This window comes from Papio anubis, chromosome 5, assembly GCF_008728515.1.
Source record: "Papio anubis isolate 15944 chromosome 5, Panubis1.0, whole genome shotgun sequence".
Taxonomy (NCBI): domain Eukaryota; kingdom Metazoa; phylum Chordata; class Mammalia; order Primates; family Cercopithecidae; genus Papio; species Papio anubis.
In genome coordinates this window covers 44327343-44346511 of record NC_044980.1, presented here as the reverse complement: position 1 = coordinate 44346511, position 19169 = coordinate 44327343, and the positions used below count along the sequence as shown (strand labels likewise).

At 34.4% G+C, this 19169-nt stretch overlaps 1 protein-coding gene across 1 annotated transcript in view; it reads left to right on the top strand.

Moving 5' to 3' along the window:
• Positions 1-19169, top strand: part of HCN1 (hyperpolarization activated cyclic nucleotide gated potassium channel 1) — a 423498-nt gene that overhangs the window by 327012 nt on the left and 77317 nt on the right. The window contains exon 5 of the mRNA XM_003899650.5: positions 17155-17301. Within this exon, the coding sequence (XP_003899699.3) occupies positions 17155-17301 (147 nt within the window). The remainder of the gene's footprint in view (positions 1-17154; positions 17302-19169) is intronic.

The window sequence follows — 19169 nt, the reverse complement described above, 5'->3', positions numbered from 1 at the left end:
TAAATGTTATTCCATTTATGTAAAATTCTAGAACAGGAAAAATAAGAGTGACAACAAAGCAGATCAGTGATTTCCTGGGACCAGGGGAGGGAATATGACCTAGCCATGAAGGTGAATGAGGGAACTTTTGGAACAGATGGAAACATTCTAAAACCTCCACATGATGATGATTTCTCATGAAAATGTTCACTTAATTGTATGGATGTGATTATATATAAATTATACTTCAATGAAGCTGTAATGGAGAAAACAGTACATCCAATAAAATTTGGTGACAGAAGCAGTGTATGAGACAAAAAAATATGGCAAAACAAAAACTTTACATTTTTGGCCCCAGCTCCTGGTAGAAACTCATATGATATGCAGAAGACAATAGTAAGATGAGGTTTCGATGAAGGATTTCAGCTTTGGATGTGTTAAATGTTAAATCTTCAGTACATACCTATGTGGAGATGCCAATTAGGCCATTTAGTATATCAATCTTGATTTAATGGAGTAGTATAGCCTAGAAATGCATATTTAGGTCTTACCAGTATATATAGAGTCTAAAGCCATAAAACTGGGAGAGAACAACATTCTCTATCAATGAATGTTGATATAGAAGAGAAGTAGTGCACTAGAATAATTTCCAAATCAAATTATTCTATTATTTATCATTTATATTTAAATGTATATAACCCATCCTTAGCCCCCCATCTTAACTATAGGAAAAATTATTATATTTTGCCATAATTTTCTCGTTGCTTGGTTAAACACCTGACTAAAAATACGTTCATTAGCAGTGACTATGGATTAAATGTATCTCCTTAATATCACTCAGCTTGGCAAACACAAGAAGAAAAGATCAAATTAGTATCATTATTTTGCAGCCACAACTGATTTTGAGAAATTGTTTATAATGTGAGAGCATAAATTGTGTATTAATTGAAACAGAATCTACTATTTTTCTATTAAAATAAATTAACAAAAAAAGTATTGATTGTCAGGAATAGTGTAAGCTCCTGCTTCCTTTATAGTTTGAGTGGAACACAACTGGAAACTCCTTTGTTTTGCTCTCTTCTCACCTCATCTTGACTGTAGATATCCAGTAACCTGTTGGTCCATTTCTTGAATTTCACTTCTTCACTTTTCATGACCCATAACAGCCAGTTCACTTCCTGCTTGATAACACATTTGTCTTGACTCACCCTTATTTTATCTGAAACCACTGGCTTTGTTTTAGGTCCCTAAATTTTTAGTAAACAGCTGCTCACAATTATTATTGTGAAGTTTACCTGGAAACTTTGTTTTGTTTTGTACTGATGAATGGTTCTAATTTTAATAAGGTACTTTTGAATTTATTCCAGTTAGATTGGAAGTTCTTTGTCTTCTCTCGTTACTTCAGGAAAATTATTTTGGAAGTTATGATGGTGGCCTGTTCTGAAAAGCCAGTCAAATTTTAGATTTAGATCAACCAATGACTATTAGTTTCATACTAGCCAAGTTGAGAAAGTTTGGATCAATTTTCTTTTACAAACTCCATTAATGATTTTCTGAAATTGTCCTCTTACCACTGATAACATCATGCATCATGGCTGTGATACTTTCCTGAGTTGCTATCAAATTCAAAGCACTGTCAACAGGTAACTGAAAACTCACTGTCAATTCAAACTATTATATATAGATTTACATTCTGAAATTCATATTTCTGTATGTTGACATGTGTATATACAAAATACATACATATATGTGTGTAATTCTTTTGCTATAAATCATTGATATTCACCAATATGGATCTTACTTAAATAAGACTCGATTTCTAACTTAAAACTCAAGGACTAGGATTTTTCTTATTCTGCTGTGCAACACTTTGCACTTTCTTCTAATAACATCTCCTTACTCTTTAGTAGGTACTGACTAATGATTATTATACTGTTTATATGTTGTCACTTCCCCCATTGGATTAGCACACAAATTCAAATTGATTTATGTTGAGACTGATAACCAATCAATACTTAGATCCGAAACATAGATGTTGACTAAATCTTCTTAATATTTATGTATTCTTCTTCATTAATTCTTAATACCACATCATTCAGACTTGATAAGTACCATAATAACATCTATTTTGATCTTGTTTAATATTATGAATGTAAATAAAATCAGGTTTTTAATTTGTACTGAAGGAATATCTTTGTTAGAATTTTTCACTTTTGAAAAACAAATACAAACAAAGATAAAACTTAAGCATTATAAATGCTCCTTTCTTCATCAGATATGTTGCTTCTGCATGGTAATGTGCTGGTGAGTCATTTAAAAATTATTCTTCGGATTATATTTATACTTAGTAATTATACGTATCCTCAGATGCTCAGTTGCTTTAAATTTGGAAAGCTATGAACAATAAGATAGAAACAGTTGCATTACAAACAAACTAGAGAGATTTACAAATGTAAATCAAGCTGTTACTAATGCTAAGAAACATTTTGATTAAAATAATGAAGTAGAAGATTAATGATATTTAAACAATGTCCTGTTTTAAGCTATTACTGTTTTTAATGCACTTACATATATATACAGGGCTTACATAATAATTTATCATTTATCACTAAAAACTTAAAAAAAATTGTTGGGGCTGTGGAAAAAGGACATTAGGAATGCATTATTTCTTAAAAATCACTGAACTATTTATTGCAGATAGTGAATATATCTTCCCAATGGAGGTTAAACATAATTAAATTTCCATTTTTTATTGAAGAATTACCCCCCCACACACACACATATAGCATACAAAGAAGAGAATGTACACACACATACACACACACACACACAAATGCTATAATGTAACAACAATCAGTGCACCCACATTTTCAAAATATTTGCACCATTTTAATCACCCAAACTTATCTAAATTATTGCTATAAAAGCTGCAATCTTTGATAGCCTAGTAGATTTAGACCTGGTGTGAAATATTATCTCTAGATTTATGCTAATTGGGTTTATAATTTATGAAACATTATGTCCTTAATCATCTAATTTTAGGAAATTAAATGGGAGGTCATTTAAGTTAAAATTTAGTAAACTAAGTTATGGATCTTTCAACTACTTAAGGCATATTACCTGCCTTTGAGGAAAAGAAAAGTTTCTTTCTACTGTATCATTAGAAGTTTTTTTTTAATGCTAATCATCACTCCCCATCAGAGAAATGCAGATCAAAACCACAATGAGATACCATCTCACACCAGTTAGAATGGCAGTCATTAAAATGTCAGGAAATAACAGGTGCTGGAGAGGATGTGGAGAAATAGGAACACTTTTACACTGTTGGTGGGACTGTAAACTAGTTCAACCATTGTGGAAAACAGTGTGGCAATTCCTCAAGGATCTAGAACTAGAAATACCATTTGACCCAGCCATCCCATTACTGGGTATATATCCAAAGGATTATAAATCATGCTGCTATAAAGACACATACACACGAATGGTTATTGTGGCACTATTCACAATAGCAAAGACTTGGAATCAACCCAAATGTCCATCAGTGACAGACTGGATTAAGAAAATGTGGCACATATACACCATGGAATACTATGCAGCCATAAAAAAGGATGAGTTTGTGTCCTTTGTAGGGACATGGCTGCAGCTGGAAACCATCATTCTCAGCAAACTATCGCAAGAACAGAAAACCAAACACCGCATGTTCTCACTCATAGGTGGGAACTGAACAATGAGATCACCTGGACACAGGAAGGGGAACATCACACACTGCGGCCTATTGTGGGGTGGGGAGGAGCGGGGAGGGATAGTATTAGGAGATATACCTAATGTAAATGATGAGTTGATGGGTGCAGCACACCAACATGGCACATGTATACATATGTAACAAACTTGCACGTTGTGCACATGTACACTAGAACATAAACTTAAAAAAAAAAAAGGAGCTTCTGCACATGAAAGAAACCATCATCAGAGTTAACAGGCAACCTACAGAATGGGAGAAAATTTTTGCCATCTATCCATCTGACAAAGGACTAATATCCAGAATCTACAAAGAACTTAAATTTACTAAAAAATAAACAAACAACCCCATCAAAAAAATGGGTGAAGGATATGAACAGACATTTCTCAAAAGAAGACATTTATACAGCCAACAAACTTACGAAAACATGCTCATCATCACTGATCATTAGAGCAATGCAAATCAAAACCACAATGAGATACCATCTCACGCCAGTTAGAATGGTGATCATTAAAAAGTCAGGAAACAACAGATGCTGGAGAGGATGTGAAGAAATAGGAACACTTTTACACTGTTGGTGGGACTGTAAACTAGTTCAACCATTGTGGAAGACAACGATTCTTCAAGGATCTAGAACTAGAAAAACCATTTGACCCAGCAATCCCATTACTGGGTATATACCCAAAGGATTATAAATCATTCTACTATAAAGATACAGGCACACACACGTATGTTTATTGCAGCACTGTTCACAATAGCAAAGTCTTGAAACCAACCCAAATGTCCATCAGTGATAGGCTGGATAAAGAAAATGTGGCACATATACACCATGGAATACTATGCAGCCATAAAAAGGATGAATTCCTGTCCTTTGCAGGGACATGGATGAAACTGGAAACCATCATTCTCAGCAAAGTAACACAAGAAGAAAAAACCAAACACCACATGTTCTCACTCATAAGTGGGAGTTGAACAATGAGAACACATGGACACAGGGAGGGGAACATCACACACCAGGGCCTGTTGAGGGGTGGGGGGCTGGGAGAGGGATAGCATTAGGAGAAATGCCTAATGTAAATGAGGAGTTGATAGGTGTAGCAAACCAACATGGCACATGTATACCTATGTAACAAACCTGCACATTGTGCACATATACCCCAGAACTTAAAGTATAATAAAAAAATAAAAAATCAAAAAAAAAAAAAAAAGTAAAACAATATGGAGATTCTCAAAGGACTAAAAATAGAACTACTATTCAACCCAGTAATCCCAGTGCTTGGTATCTACCCAAAAAGAAATAAATAATTCTATTAAAAAGACATCTGTAGTCATATATTTATCACAGTGCTATTCACAATGACAAAGTCATGGAACCAACGTAAGTATCCACCAACAGTTGAATGGATAAAGAAAATGTGGGTATATATGTATGGAATACTATACAGCCATAAAGAATAATTTAATCATGTCCTTTGCAGCAACATGGAGTTTGAGGCCATTATTCTAAGTGAAATATCTCAGAGGCAGAAAATCAAATATCATGTTCTCACCTATAAATGTGAGCTAAACAATGAGTACATATGGACATAAAGATAGAGATAATAGTCTTTGGGGACTCCAAAAGGGTGAAGAATAGGAGGTGGGTGAGGGTTGAAAAATTACCTACTGAGTACTATGTTCAATATTTTGGTGATGGGTACATTAGAAGCCCAATCACCACCATTATGCATGTAATACCCATATAACAAACAAACACATGAATTCCCTAAATATAACATGAAAAATAAAAATAAAAATGTGTAAAAGAGTTTAAATGCTTTACATATATTTGATCATATGAAAAATGGCACTTTTATTTTTTAAAAGTACTTCAAAGCTTATTTTCAACAAAGACTAAATATGTTTGACAATAAATAATATTTTAGGACATATTAATTAATCAATTATTGAGCACCTTCAGGAAGCTGTTGTAGCAAAGAACACAGATCATTTCAGTAGAAATTATGATAGTGTGAAAACAGCCAATGCATGGGAAATACTTGATGTTATAGGAGAATAAATAGCTCATCTAATCTAATATAAATCTCAACTACTGTAATTCTCTTACTACCAGCATTAGAATCATCTAGAATATTGTTAGAAATACTAAAATTTCAGTTTCAACCCCATACATACTGAATGTATATCTTCATGTTAACAAGATTCTCATATTATTTTAATTTACGTTAACGTTTAAGACAAGCATTAGGGAAAATTACTCAGAGAAAGTGGCGTTACAAATTAACTCCCAAATGACAAGGTGGTTAGCTTATGAAAATTAAAAGTAAAATACATTGGAAACAGAGAAATGAGTGTACTCAAAATCAAGTCTATAGCTTAGGTTGTAGGTTGGATAGAGAAGACATTCAGGAAAAACTAAGACAATTTCAATTTTGCGTTTGATGTGCTCGTGAAACATGTTGTATGGGTAGATGTTGAAAGGGAAGACAAGCTTACAAGTCGAGACCAGGGATTTGGTCTCTGCTGGACCATTGACTTGAGGATTGGTGGTATATTGATAGTAACTGAAGTCATGTAAGTGGGAAGGATTGCCCAAGGAAAATATGTAAGGTGAAAAGAAAAGAAGGCCTTGGGCATAGTCTTTGGAAATACCAACTATTAAAAGATGCCAACAAATGAGACTTCAAAGAGCAGCCAAAGATGAAACAGGAAAGTCAGAACCATATGTGGATGGAGAAGCCACAGGAAAAGATGTCTTAGGAGGAAGGACTCAGTTTGTAATACTGTCTTAGTTTGGAATCTCCTAGTAGCAGAGCCTAATAAAAGAATTTGGGGTGGGTAATTTATTGAGGAAGAATTTTAAGAATCAGGATTAGGAAACAGGAGTAGTAAGACAATGTGCATTAGCCCATTTTTAGGCTGCTGATAAAGACATACCCGAGACTGGGAAGAAAAAGAGGTTTACTTGGACTTATAGTTCCACATGGCTGAGAATGCTTCAGAATCATGGCAGGAGGAGAAAGGCACTTCTTATTTGGTGACGGCAAAAGAAAATGAGGAGGAAGCAAAAGCAGAAACCCCTGATAAACCTGTCAGATCTCGTGAGACTTACTCACTATCACAAGAATAGCACAGGAAAGACCGGCCCCCATGATTTAATTACCACCCCCTGGGTCCCTCCCACAGCATATGGGAATTCTGAGAGATACAATTCAAGTTGAGATTTGAATGTAGACACAGCCAAACCATATCACCATGAAAAAGGGAAATCTAATGAAAGATATATTATTGAGGGTTTTTTTTAGTTATAGGCAATTGGGGCTGAGTCCTACTGACACTCTCTGAGGAACTGTGTAGAATGAACCTTATACTTGAAGGATAGGGGCTGTTATTAATCTGGAGACTCCAGTCCTTCATTGGTTGAACGTTGCCTTATGTGGTGTAACATACACCTCTCCTTACCCCGCAAAAAGTTCATGCAACTGTAGGTTGAGCTGAGCAAGTTTTCTAGAGTTCCCGGAGAGCCCTGATGCAAAAATCCTGAGATGGACTTTCCACCATTTGTACAGTTGAGGTCAGAGGTGGGTCAGCTTGCAAGGATAGAGGTGTTGCATGGGACATCAATAGTGTTAACCACCGGTGTTCAGTACTATTCAGATAACAAATATATATAAATATATATATATGTATATGTATGTATGATATATATTCAGATCACAAATATATATGTATATTTTGTGAAATATCTAATTAAGTATCATGGCAGTAATCAGGAAATAATGGAAATGTGAGAGTATTATTAGTGAAATAGAAGGAATGGAAGCTTTAATTAAAGGTTTTAATGAGAAGTAGAAAGTTAGATAATGAAAGTAGACCACACTTTCAAGAAATTGGTTGAGAAAGGAGAGAAGAAAAATAGTTTGGTAAATAGAGGGCTACTTGTGATTAATAGAGTCATTTATTGATGACAAGAATGTCATGCAATAAATAAGAGCACAGAGTCTGAAGCCATATTCCCTGGGTTCAAATCCTGGCTTCAGCACTAATTAGCTGTGTGACTTTATACAAGTTATTTAAATTCTCTGTGCCTCAATTTCATTATCTGTAAAATGAAGATAATGATAGCAATCTCTTAATGTTGTTGTGAGGATTAAGTAGGTAAATATGAGTAGAAGGTTTAGTCGAGAGTCAGGAAAATAGCATTTAATATCCAAGGGTTAGATATGGTTATGATTTTAATTATTGTAACTGGACATTCAAACACAGCTGAAAGAGTAGCTTTAAATGGAATGAGAAACACTTCTTTCATTGTTTATAAGAGAAATAAGGACAGAAGGAGAAAAAATAAGTTTCTCTCTAAATGAGTTAGTAGATATTAAGTAAAAGCTTCTGTTTCTTTTTGAAATTCTATGTAAAGTCATCTTCTGTGAGTGAAAGAAACTGTTGAGGGAAGGAAATAGGAAAGTTGAGACAGCATAAAATGCTTTAAATGGTTCAATTTAAAAAAAAATGGAAGAGAGATTGAGTTAACCACGGTAGGCATGTTATATCAGTCCATACTCTTGTTCAGTTCAGGGCCAGATCATTTCCCTACACAGAGATACACACACACACACACAAACAAACACACCAAGCAAAACTATAGTAATAAAGTTTAAAGTCATTTAGAGCAGGAAAACTAAAGGATTTTAAAAATATTCAGGCACACATTTAGCTGTGTTACAATGGTTATAATGATTGTTTCTACTACCAATCATCTAACGCTTGATTCTTACTCCATAATTACAAATAAATTAACATACTAAAGATATTTTAGATGGACAATTTACTTGCTTTGTAATCAAAGATTCTCTTCTAATTGCTAAATACACTAAAGTCTCATCATCACTGGTTTTTCAATTACATGCTTAGTTAAGTCTTAAACAGCGTTAAATTTGACTTTTCAAAAACAATGCTCAACCTGGCCATTTTCAAATAAAAACATAATAATAATAATTGATAAATGAAAAACTATGTAGTGTAAATAACTTCCAAGTTCTTTTGAATCCTGCATTTTTACATAGATGAAAGTATAGTTTCTTGTGAAATATCTGAATGGATAGCTAAGTTCTATAAGCAAGAAAGCAAATGTTTATTTATGTTGGAAGAGGTTATTCTGAATGGAAGAATAACACGTTTTACTTGTAATATTTTCTACAAATATTTTTAAATTACATTGGGTTGGGACCAGGCAAGGTGGCTCATACCTGTAATCCCAGCACTTTGGGAGACCAAGGCAGGGGGATCACCTAAGGTCAGGAATTCAAGACCAGTCTGACCAACATGGTAAAACTCCGTCTCTACTGAAAATACAAAATTGGCTGGGCATGGTGGTGCATGCCTGTAATCCCAGCTTCAGCTGAGGCAGGAGAATAGCTAGAACCCAGGAGGCCGAGGTTACAGTGACCAGTCTGACCAACATGGTAAAACCCCGCTCTACTGAAAATACAAAATGAGCTGAGCATGGTGGTGCATGCCTGTAATCTCAGCTATGGCTGATGAAGGAGAATCACTAGAACCCGGGAAGCTGAGGTTGCAGTGAGCCAGGATCATGCCATTGCACTCCAGCCTGGGCATCAAGAGTGAAACTCCATCTCAGAGAAAAACCAAACAAAACAAAACAAATAAAATAAAATAAAATAAAATTACATTCAGTTGGAATTTTGACTGTTTTCCATGCAAAGTAGATACATATTTTATTTCAAAAAAGCTTTTCCATATTTTGAGAGCTAAAGAATTCATTATTCCATAGAAAAATCTACGTTTTGTTACCCAGCTTTCCAAAAAAGGAAATATAAAATGAAGATAAAATAGGAGTATCTGACTCAAACTTCTGCTAAAAAACAAACAAATCTCTAAACCACCTGCTTTCCTTCATTTGTGATTTTCCTTTAGTTTTTTTTGTTTGTTTTTTTGTTTTTCCATTTGTTTTATTGAAAATCAAATTCAGGAAGATTTCATGTTATTTTTTATGATTATATGACTTACTATGTAAAGACTATGCAACTTAAAACTTTTTCATAAAATAACCAGTGACACATTTTTGCTAAGAAAAAAAAAAATTCTCAAAGATATGCATTGAAGATGTTGCTGTATTTATAGCATAGTTCTTGAAAATGATTCAGTCTTGCTTCGAAAATTCTAGAAACAATACTTGTTAAACGAATTAGCATATTACCCAGCTTTTCTATATGAATTTATGTATTTTTTATATGTAGGATAATAAAGAGAATTTATGGCTTCAATTGCTGTGTAAATAGCTGGCAATACTAGAATTTTTCTTGGTAAAAATTAAGATAGATTAGTCATAAACCCAATGATAATTTACTTAAACATAAAAAAGTTAAAAGGAAAGTTGATTGTTGGTCTTTGATGAGCAAACAATTTTAAATATTTTCTTATTATTTATTATTATTTGTCAAATTACATTTAAAACACATGTAGTCACTGGAATATAAAATTTACAGTTTTTTTAATTCTGTAAGAAAAATGTCACTTCAGAGACTATTTTAGCATTGCTGTGTTTATATTGAGAATGAGACATATATTTTTACTCAACTGGATTTTTAACCTGTTTGCTTTTTAATGATTTTTCTAATAATTACCATTTATTATTTATTTATCACATAACATACATTTGGTATCACTACTAATTCTCACAGCACCCAGTATGTTAGATATTATCATCTCAAATTGACATATAAAAAAACTGAAAAACTGAAAAGTTAAAAAATATATATACACTCAAAGTCAAAAGTCAACAATATAGAGTAGATTAAACACAGACACCACTGGTTCCAGCACTCATGGAGTTTTACAATGCCAATAAAACTTAATGTGGTCGATTAAGATACTCAGATATTTTTAAATTGACACTCAGATATGTGTAAACACCCTTGAAATCATAACACATTTTCATGCATGTTTATTTTGGCAAATGAAGGTCTATAGCTTTCATCTGATACTATAGATTGTCCTAGAAATAAAGTTTAAATAAGCTCTATAGTGTAGCCTACTTTCAAATAGCTAATTAATGTAGCATTTATGATTTATTTGAACATGGAAATTAGTTCCATCACTCACCAAAAAGTCTTTTGCCTTTTTAAAAAACATATTAACTTGTTTTTCACAAAAATAATAGATGGTGTGTATTGATGCCAATGTACATATAGATACCCCACAGGCAAGACTCTACTGTGGGCATGTGCTACACTGTAAAATTATCTTGAGATATTATAAATCAGGTGATACATCTATCTGTGTGTGTGTGTGTGTGTGTGTGTGTGTGTGTATATATATATATGCTTCCTGAAAGTAAAAAGTTAACTTCTTATAGGCAGTATTTTCTAGATTTCAGACATGGGGTTAGAATCATGAACTTAAAGTTCCATCTGATTTGATGAGTAATTATTAATAATTTGATATTTTTCAATTTATGTGATTTGCTCTTCTAATACAATGGGAAGTACAACTTCTTATCCCTGTCTTCCAGGAATGTAAAGTGCATAAAATTATTCCTGAAGACCTGTAATTTGACTCTATAACACAAACTGGTACTAGATTAATAGGAAAAAAGGGCATACAAATTTGTTATCTGCACATGTATGTACAGGAGTCATACAAAATGTGAGAACTCAAAGAAATGCCAGATTATTGATGCTTTTATACCATCTTGGGGTTACAGAAAGAATAGGGGCTTATAGCATGCCAAGACAGATTGTCAGAGGTAGAGCAGAAGAAGAAAGGCGTGGGGTAAAGGCAATGTTGTGCAGATGTACAGGTAGCAGCCCTCAGAAAGAACAGGTGATAGCCTATGGTAAATGTTTCTCTGTCAGATCTTAAAAGGTGTCAGACTCTCTGTTAATCTTACAGGACCTTGACAAGGTGGGCCTCAGGAAAAGCCTGCTTGCATCTGTTGTTTATTTCACTTTATTTAGTCCACAGATGCAAATCTCTCCACAAAAGACACCTTTGTAGGGCTATTCTTGTCTGCAGGCCCTCTGAACAGCCAACTCAAAATATGTCAAAGAGGTATATTTTGGGGTGAAATATTTTTAGTTTCCTTTAGGGGTGTCAATTAGATTAACATGTTTAAAAGATGTCCTGTTTGAATCATGGAAAATGAGTTAGAGTTGGAGGAAGACATGTATAAACAGGTACAGTGAATGTAGTTAAGAAGCTGGTTATGAGTTGAAGGAGAGAGAGTAGCTTTGACTAGAATGTTGATGCAGAGAAATGGAAAATTATTGAAACTTTTGGTAGGTAAAACTTACATAATTTGGTGATATTGTAAGGATTGGGATGAAGGAGTAGGGGATAAACTAAGGTGTTTCAGTTTTATAAATAAGGGTATAATTTCATGGATATAAAAACAATATAAATGTGATTTGAAAGTTCTTTAGATTGCTTACATTTGCCATGCCTTCTATTCCCTTCAATTATCCTTCTAGTTCTCAGTCATAGACAGAGCATGATGGTTATTATATTTACCATTTCCATTGCCACTTATATTTTCCATTATCCTCTCTCTTAGTCCATTTTTCTGAGAGGAAAACCTAAGATTGGGTAATTAATAAAGAAGAAAGGTTATTTGGCTCACGATTCTGATGGCTGGAAAGTTCAAGTTTGGGCATCGGTATTGGTGAGGGTCTCAGGCTGCTTCCACTCATGGCAGAAAGTGAAGGGGAGCAGGAGTATGCAGAGACCATATGGTAAGAAAGGAAGCAAGAGAGAGAGAGAGAGGGAAGAGGTGCCAGAATCTTTTTATCACCAAGCTCCCTAGGGAACTAATAGAGTAAGAATTCACTCACGCCTGAGGGAGGGCATAATCTTTGTCCTTGAGGGATCCACCCCTATGACCCAAATACCTTCCAATAGATCCCACCTACAACACTGGGGATAAAATCTCAACATGAAGTTTGGAGAGTGCTATCCAAACCATAGCACAAATCATTACAGTCTGCTTTGTATGATCCCTACTCCTAACATACACATATAGGGAAAGGTCACCAAAGACATTACTGAAACTAAATCTAGAGGATAATTTTGAATTCACATTTAGACGTATCACATATTTTGGAGAAAAAAGGCAGACTAAAACTCATTTTTAAAAATCTCGTATTAGTATATTTTTAAACTAAAAATATTAAAAGTACAGAAATAAATGATCAATGAACATGGAGGAGGAATTAAAAATGTTTTCTAAGAATTTCAGAAAATATTCTAGAATGTAGGGGAAATGTTGGGGGAATATAGAGGCAATGTAGGGAATGCAGAGAAAGGTAGAGGAAAATGCAGAGACTAAATACATTAAATAAAGATAAGGAAAAAATCGAATGCAGCATAGAGGATCAAATTGAGATCCAAAGTCTAAACATCCAACTAGAGGAGTTCAACTTAGAATTAATTCTATATGGAGTCAACTTTGAGAGTTTAATAAAGACAATTTCAGACAAGAAAGATTCAGAAAACATACCATCTTTCTTAGTTGTTTACTTGGGGATTTTTTCCAGCAACATGAATAAATAAACCAAAAGAGAAACATGGCATTTAGGAATACTGAGCCAAACCAAGGATGTCGTAAAGAGAAATTCTATAGGAAAATCTTTGAAGAAAAAACTCGATGTCTATCTGGTGGGATAAGGAGGCTAGAAAAAATAATACTAGATTAAAGGCTAATTACTCAAGAAATAAACGTAATCAGCAAGTGCAGGATTAACAAATCCACTGGATGAACAAGTCTTGTTAATCCACTGATGAGCAAGAAAGGAAATGTCATCAAATACACCATTTGGCTTTGTGGTAAATATTTATATGGCCAGAGTTATGTTAACACTTTAGGAGTTTGGAAGTTTCAATTATAGGAACAAAGTTATAATCAACCTTTACATTATAACATAGAGATGACAGGAGTCTTCAAATGGAAGTGAAGGAGGGAGTTTTTTTACTTTCACCTGATAAAGTATCTTAGAGTTGTCTGAAAAAGAAATAATAGCAAATATGGTGCATAAAGGTACAAAGCAAGCTAGGGTAAGAATTAACACTAGTGACATAGCTATAGCATGAGAAAGGAAGATTTGGGGTACTATAAGTGGCAAAACCCCATTTTATGACAGTTAGTTTATAAACAATGCCTGTAATTATATAAGAAATGGAAACAAGCATGTTGCTTAATGACATGAATTAAACACCTTTTAACATGGAAAAGTGAGACTGGTGGGTTTGAAAGTGGATCCTTGCCACTCTTTATAAACACTCTTGTTAGATCTCATTTTTAATAATCATGTACATGCCTACTTTTATAAATTTTTGTAATTATACAGAAAGTTTTAAAAATAAAAACATATTAGAATTTTAAGTGGTAATTATTTTATAGTATATTTAGATCTGATGGAATAAACTTTTGATCTTATGTTTCCAAAGAATTGTATTGGCATCCTTGCTTTTCAAAAATCTATTTGTCAGTGACTTCTAAATATATTAAGTCATATTTTGCGTACAATATATTACTACAACTATTAGAAAGTATGCCATTTTATCATTTTTTGACTTTGCCAACTTACGCATTACTTGTAACATCTAGTTTATTTCACTGTCTGACTACCACTACTAAGTGTCCTTTTCAAAGAATAGTTTGTTATTTTTATTCACATCACATGGAAGTGGTATTTTCATACATTCTTGCAAGTCTTGTTAGGTGTGGGGAAACAGACAAAAAGAAAAAGCTCCTATTTTTAATGTGTTGTATTCTAACAGAGATTACTACCTAATTTCCAAATTCACTGCCCATTATTCAGTACCTGTTTTCTTAGGATAGATTTCTTTTGACCATAACCCCTGTGAAACTTAATCCTTCTTTGGATTTTCTAATCATGTTTTTCTGGTTCTGCTCTCACACCTTGGCAGGTATTAACAATACCCTTAACTTAATCAACCTTCTGGCTCAGCTACTTTTAAAACATAAGTTCCGCTTTTTAGCCTTTTCTCCTCATTTGGCACATCCTCCCTTAGTGACTTCTCAGTCACCGATGCTGTATATATTTTCTTCTCTGAGTGCCTGACCTACATAGAGGCATTAGGATGTGCTATGGGCATCTGAAACTTAACTTGCTGAAAACTAAACTTACTTTGTTTCCGCCATGCTCACTCAAGTATGCTTCCTTATGTCCTGAGATATCACAGTACTTGGCATATAGCAACGATTATGACATTTTTGTGCATGAAGGACCTCTCAAAACACACACTGCTGTGTCTCAAATGTAGAGTTTCTGATTCAGTAGGTCTGGAGTGGAGACTGTGAATGTGTGTTTCTGAAGAATTCCCATGTGCTATTGGTGGTTTGGCAACCACACCTTCAGAACTACTGGCATACAATAATCATTTAATGTTTGCTAGATCAATAATTACTATGAGTCAATGAATGCTTAAAATAGTAATATAGCTTAAAATTCAAACTTAATATGAATAAATGATAAGAAATTGTCATATAACTTTAAATTTTTAGTTTGAAAGGAAAAGGAAGATCATTTAGTCAAATACTCTCTTATTGTTGATTAATAAATGAGGTCTGGAAGGGTTAAATGACTTGTGTGAGGAAAAACAAATAGATTAGATCAACCCTGAGTTTCATAAAAAATAAAATAACTATATATATAACATTTGTACTTAGCTACAAAAGGATTAATTTTCCAAATTCAGAGATAGAGATAGAGAAGATTATGTTTTCCCTAGATTAGTAGGCCTTTGTATACAGGCACGAAATTCCCAAAAATGAATAAAATGCTACTAAGTTTCAGTGCTGTTCCTTGTATTTCTGAGATGCATGGAAAAGAAAGTAGAAGTGAAGATTTCAGTGTGTCAGCTAAGGTTTCAGATTCTCACCACTCCAAGCAGTGTTCGAGCAAGCAAGTTACTTCAGAGAGATGTACATAGGCCTTCAGGCTTTAAATAGTTTGATGGACAGTCTGGTTATCAAAGAAAGTCTCATGACAGAGTGATATTTCATTTGAGGGTACTAGTGTTCAAAAGAGAATGTTCAAACAATATTTTTTTTTTTTTTGCAAAATGAAAGTATGTAGGAAGAAATGAAGAAATGCAATACAATGGGTTGCTGTTTCTCATTAGATAGGTCTATTATCAATTACCAAGTACAATTACAATAATTATGGGCGAAGCTCAGGAGACCTAGATCTAGTCAGAGCTGTGTTATCAAGAAAATATTTCAGAAAATCTTTTCCATGTAAAATATATCAAATGTGTGTTACATGAGGAAATAATATTATTTTGACATCTTTATTCAGTTGTGTTACCAGCTATTAAAATTTGTACTCAATACTGTCATCTATACAATGAAACAAAATTTTTAAACCTAATTAATTTTTTTCAATGTGTGGTCTTATGACCCCCTGCTTTTGAAACACCTAGGGATTGTTTCTCAAACTTTAAGGTGTATATCTATGCACGTGAGTCATCTGGAGAGGTTTTTAAGATGCAAATCCTTATTCCATTGGTCTTGGATGAGGCTTGAAATTATTCTCTTCTAATAGGCACCCAGGTAATATCCATGCTTATATGGTCCTGTTTGACTATCAAGGATGCAGGGATGCTACTTACAAACAAATTCTCTCTCTCTCTGTCTCTCTCTCTCTCTCTCTGTGGGTGTGTGTGTGTGTACACGTGCATGTGTGTATAAATATAAATAGGCAGATATGTCAAAAAAGCAACGCCCTCCCCAGATCTTAAAAAAAAATCACAGTTGAGGCCTACTTGTTTAAATGAACTTCAGTGTATAAGCTAACTTTCAGCTATACAGTAATTTGGATCTAGTCTCACCATGATATTCTCCTAAATCCTAAATTGGAAGCCTGCTACAGTCTCTTAGTTCTCAGTAATTTACAGGGCATCTGTGTTGCTGAAGTATGTATGATCTGCAAATACCTGCCAAGCTCCCTACCTGTCAATTCCAAATTTAATTAGATTCTGATCTTTTGCTAAAAAGCCTAAGATAAAACCTATTATACTCTCCATAGTTATAAATTTTTCTTAAAACCAAGAGCCAATCAATTTCATACTTCTTTCAGAACTCAATTTAAAAAATGGTATAACATTTTGTTTTTGCCCCATCACTGGCTTTTTTTTTGTAGTTACTCCCTTAAATTCACTCTTAACTCCCTTCCACAGTATCTTAGTTCTTTACAGGAAATGTTCACCTAAATAAAATGCCTTATACATTATGTAACACGAAATAGGCTCATTCGACCCGGGTTCCTTCATCTTAAAGGGTTTCTTTTTTTTTTTTAACTGAGTATTCAAATGTTATTAAATATAGCAAACAAAATAATATGATTTCTCATACAGCCTAACAATGTTTTTTTAATTTTATTTTTCTTTCCTTACAGTATAAGCAAGTGGAACAATACATGTCATTCCATAAGTTGCCAGCTGATATGCGTCAGAAGATACATGATTACTATGAACACAGATACCAAGGCAAAATCTTTGATGAGGAAAATATTCTCAATGAACTTAATGATCCTCTGAGAGAGGTAAGATTTATTGTCCTCAGTATTCATAATACATGATCATTGTTTATTTTCTCTCTTCATGGAGAATCTTCTAGTCTATGTTACTCTAAAGAAAAACCTAAACTTAATATTAAGATATTTTATCCTTATCTTCTTTAGCTTCTCACATATATGAGCTTTTTTTTTTTTTTTTTTTTTTTTTGTTTTGTGTTTTTTTTTTTTTTTGAGATGGAGTCTTGCTCTGTCACCCAGGCTGGAGGTGCAATGCTTGGATCTCGGCTCACTGCCAAGCTCCGCCTCCCGGAGTTCCACGCCATTCTCCCTGCCTCAGCCTCGAGTAGCTGGGACTACAGGCACCGCCACCCTGCGCCCGGCTAGTTTTTGTATTTTTAGTAGAGGCGGGGTTTCACCGTGTTAGCCAGGATGGTCTCGATCTCCTGACCTCGTGATCCGCCCGTCTCGGCCTCCCAAAGTGCTGGGATTACAGGCTTGAGCCACCAGTCGCCCGGCCTATATATATGAGCTCTTAATTGTGGAAAAAAGTATTGGAAAATTGCTCTTCTATTTGTGATTCTCAGACTGTTCTCTTTTCTGTATTTCTGGCTCTTTAAAATTCCTTCTTGTGGCCTCATTGCCATATCATCCCCATTTTTCTCTCCCTTTCTTATCAAACTGATTCTTCTTTTTGATTCCTATTCTTCCTCCAATCTTCACTTTCCTGGATCATCTCATGGACCCTGATAACAGAATGACTTGCCGTGAGCAGTTCATTTCCTATTATCTCATTAAAACACTTTGCAACATTAATAACCACCTCTTTGCTTTGCATCATCTTTCTATTCCTCCCTAGAAATCTTCCTTCTTCCCACTAGAATATTCAGATCACTCCTGGAACAAAATAACTTGTTCTTGATTATTCATAGTTTTTACACTGCTTTTCCCTCTCCTTTCTTTTACTGCCAATCTTCTCAAAAGGTTTCTGTGTACTCACTGAATCGTGATTTGGTCTTAGCTTCTTTACCAAAGTTGTTCATTTGAAAGTTGTCAATGACCTGTCATGTTGAACTGTAGCTTCTACAATCCCTGCCTATCATGGGAGGGACCCAATGGGAGGTAATTGAATCATGGGGATGATTACCCCCAGGCCTTGTTCTTGGTAGTGAGTGAATTCTCATGAGATCTGATGATTTTATAAGGGGCTTTTATCCCTTTTGGTCGACACCTCTTCTTTCTGCCACCAAGCAAAGAAGGACATGTTTGCTTCCCCTTCTGCCATGATTGTAAGTTTCCTGAGGCCTCCCTGGCTATCCTGAACTGTGAGTCAAATAAACCTCCTTCCTTTATAAATTACCCATTTTTGGGTATGTCTTTATTAGCAGCATGAGAACAGACTGTTTCAGTAAACTGGTACAGAGTAGTTGGGCACTGCTTTAAAGATACCTGAAATTGTGGAAGCAACTTTGGAACTGGGTAACAGGCAGAGGTTGAAACAATTTGGAGGGCTCAGAAGAGAGTAAAATGTGGGAAAGTTTGAAACTTCCTAGAGGCTTGTTGAATGGCTTTGACCACAATGCTGATAGTGCTATGGACAATAAAGTCCAGGCTGAGGTGGTCTCAGATGGAGATGAGGATCTTGTTAGGAACTGGAGCAAAGGTGACTGTTATTATGCTTTAGCAAAGAGACCGGTGGCATTTTGCCACTGCCATAGAGATCTGTGGAACTTTGAAGTTGAGAGAAATAATTCAGGGTATCTAGTGGAAAAAAAATTCTAAGCAGCAAAGTGTTCAAAAGTTAACAGAGCATAAAACTTTGAAATATTTGCAGCATGACCATGTAGTAGAAAAGAAAAAGCCCACATTCTGGGGAGAAATTCAAGCCTTCTGCAGCA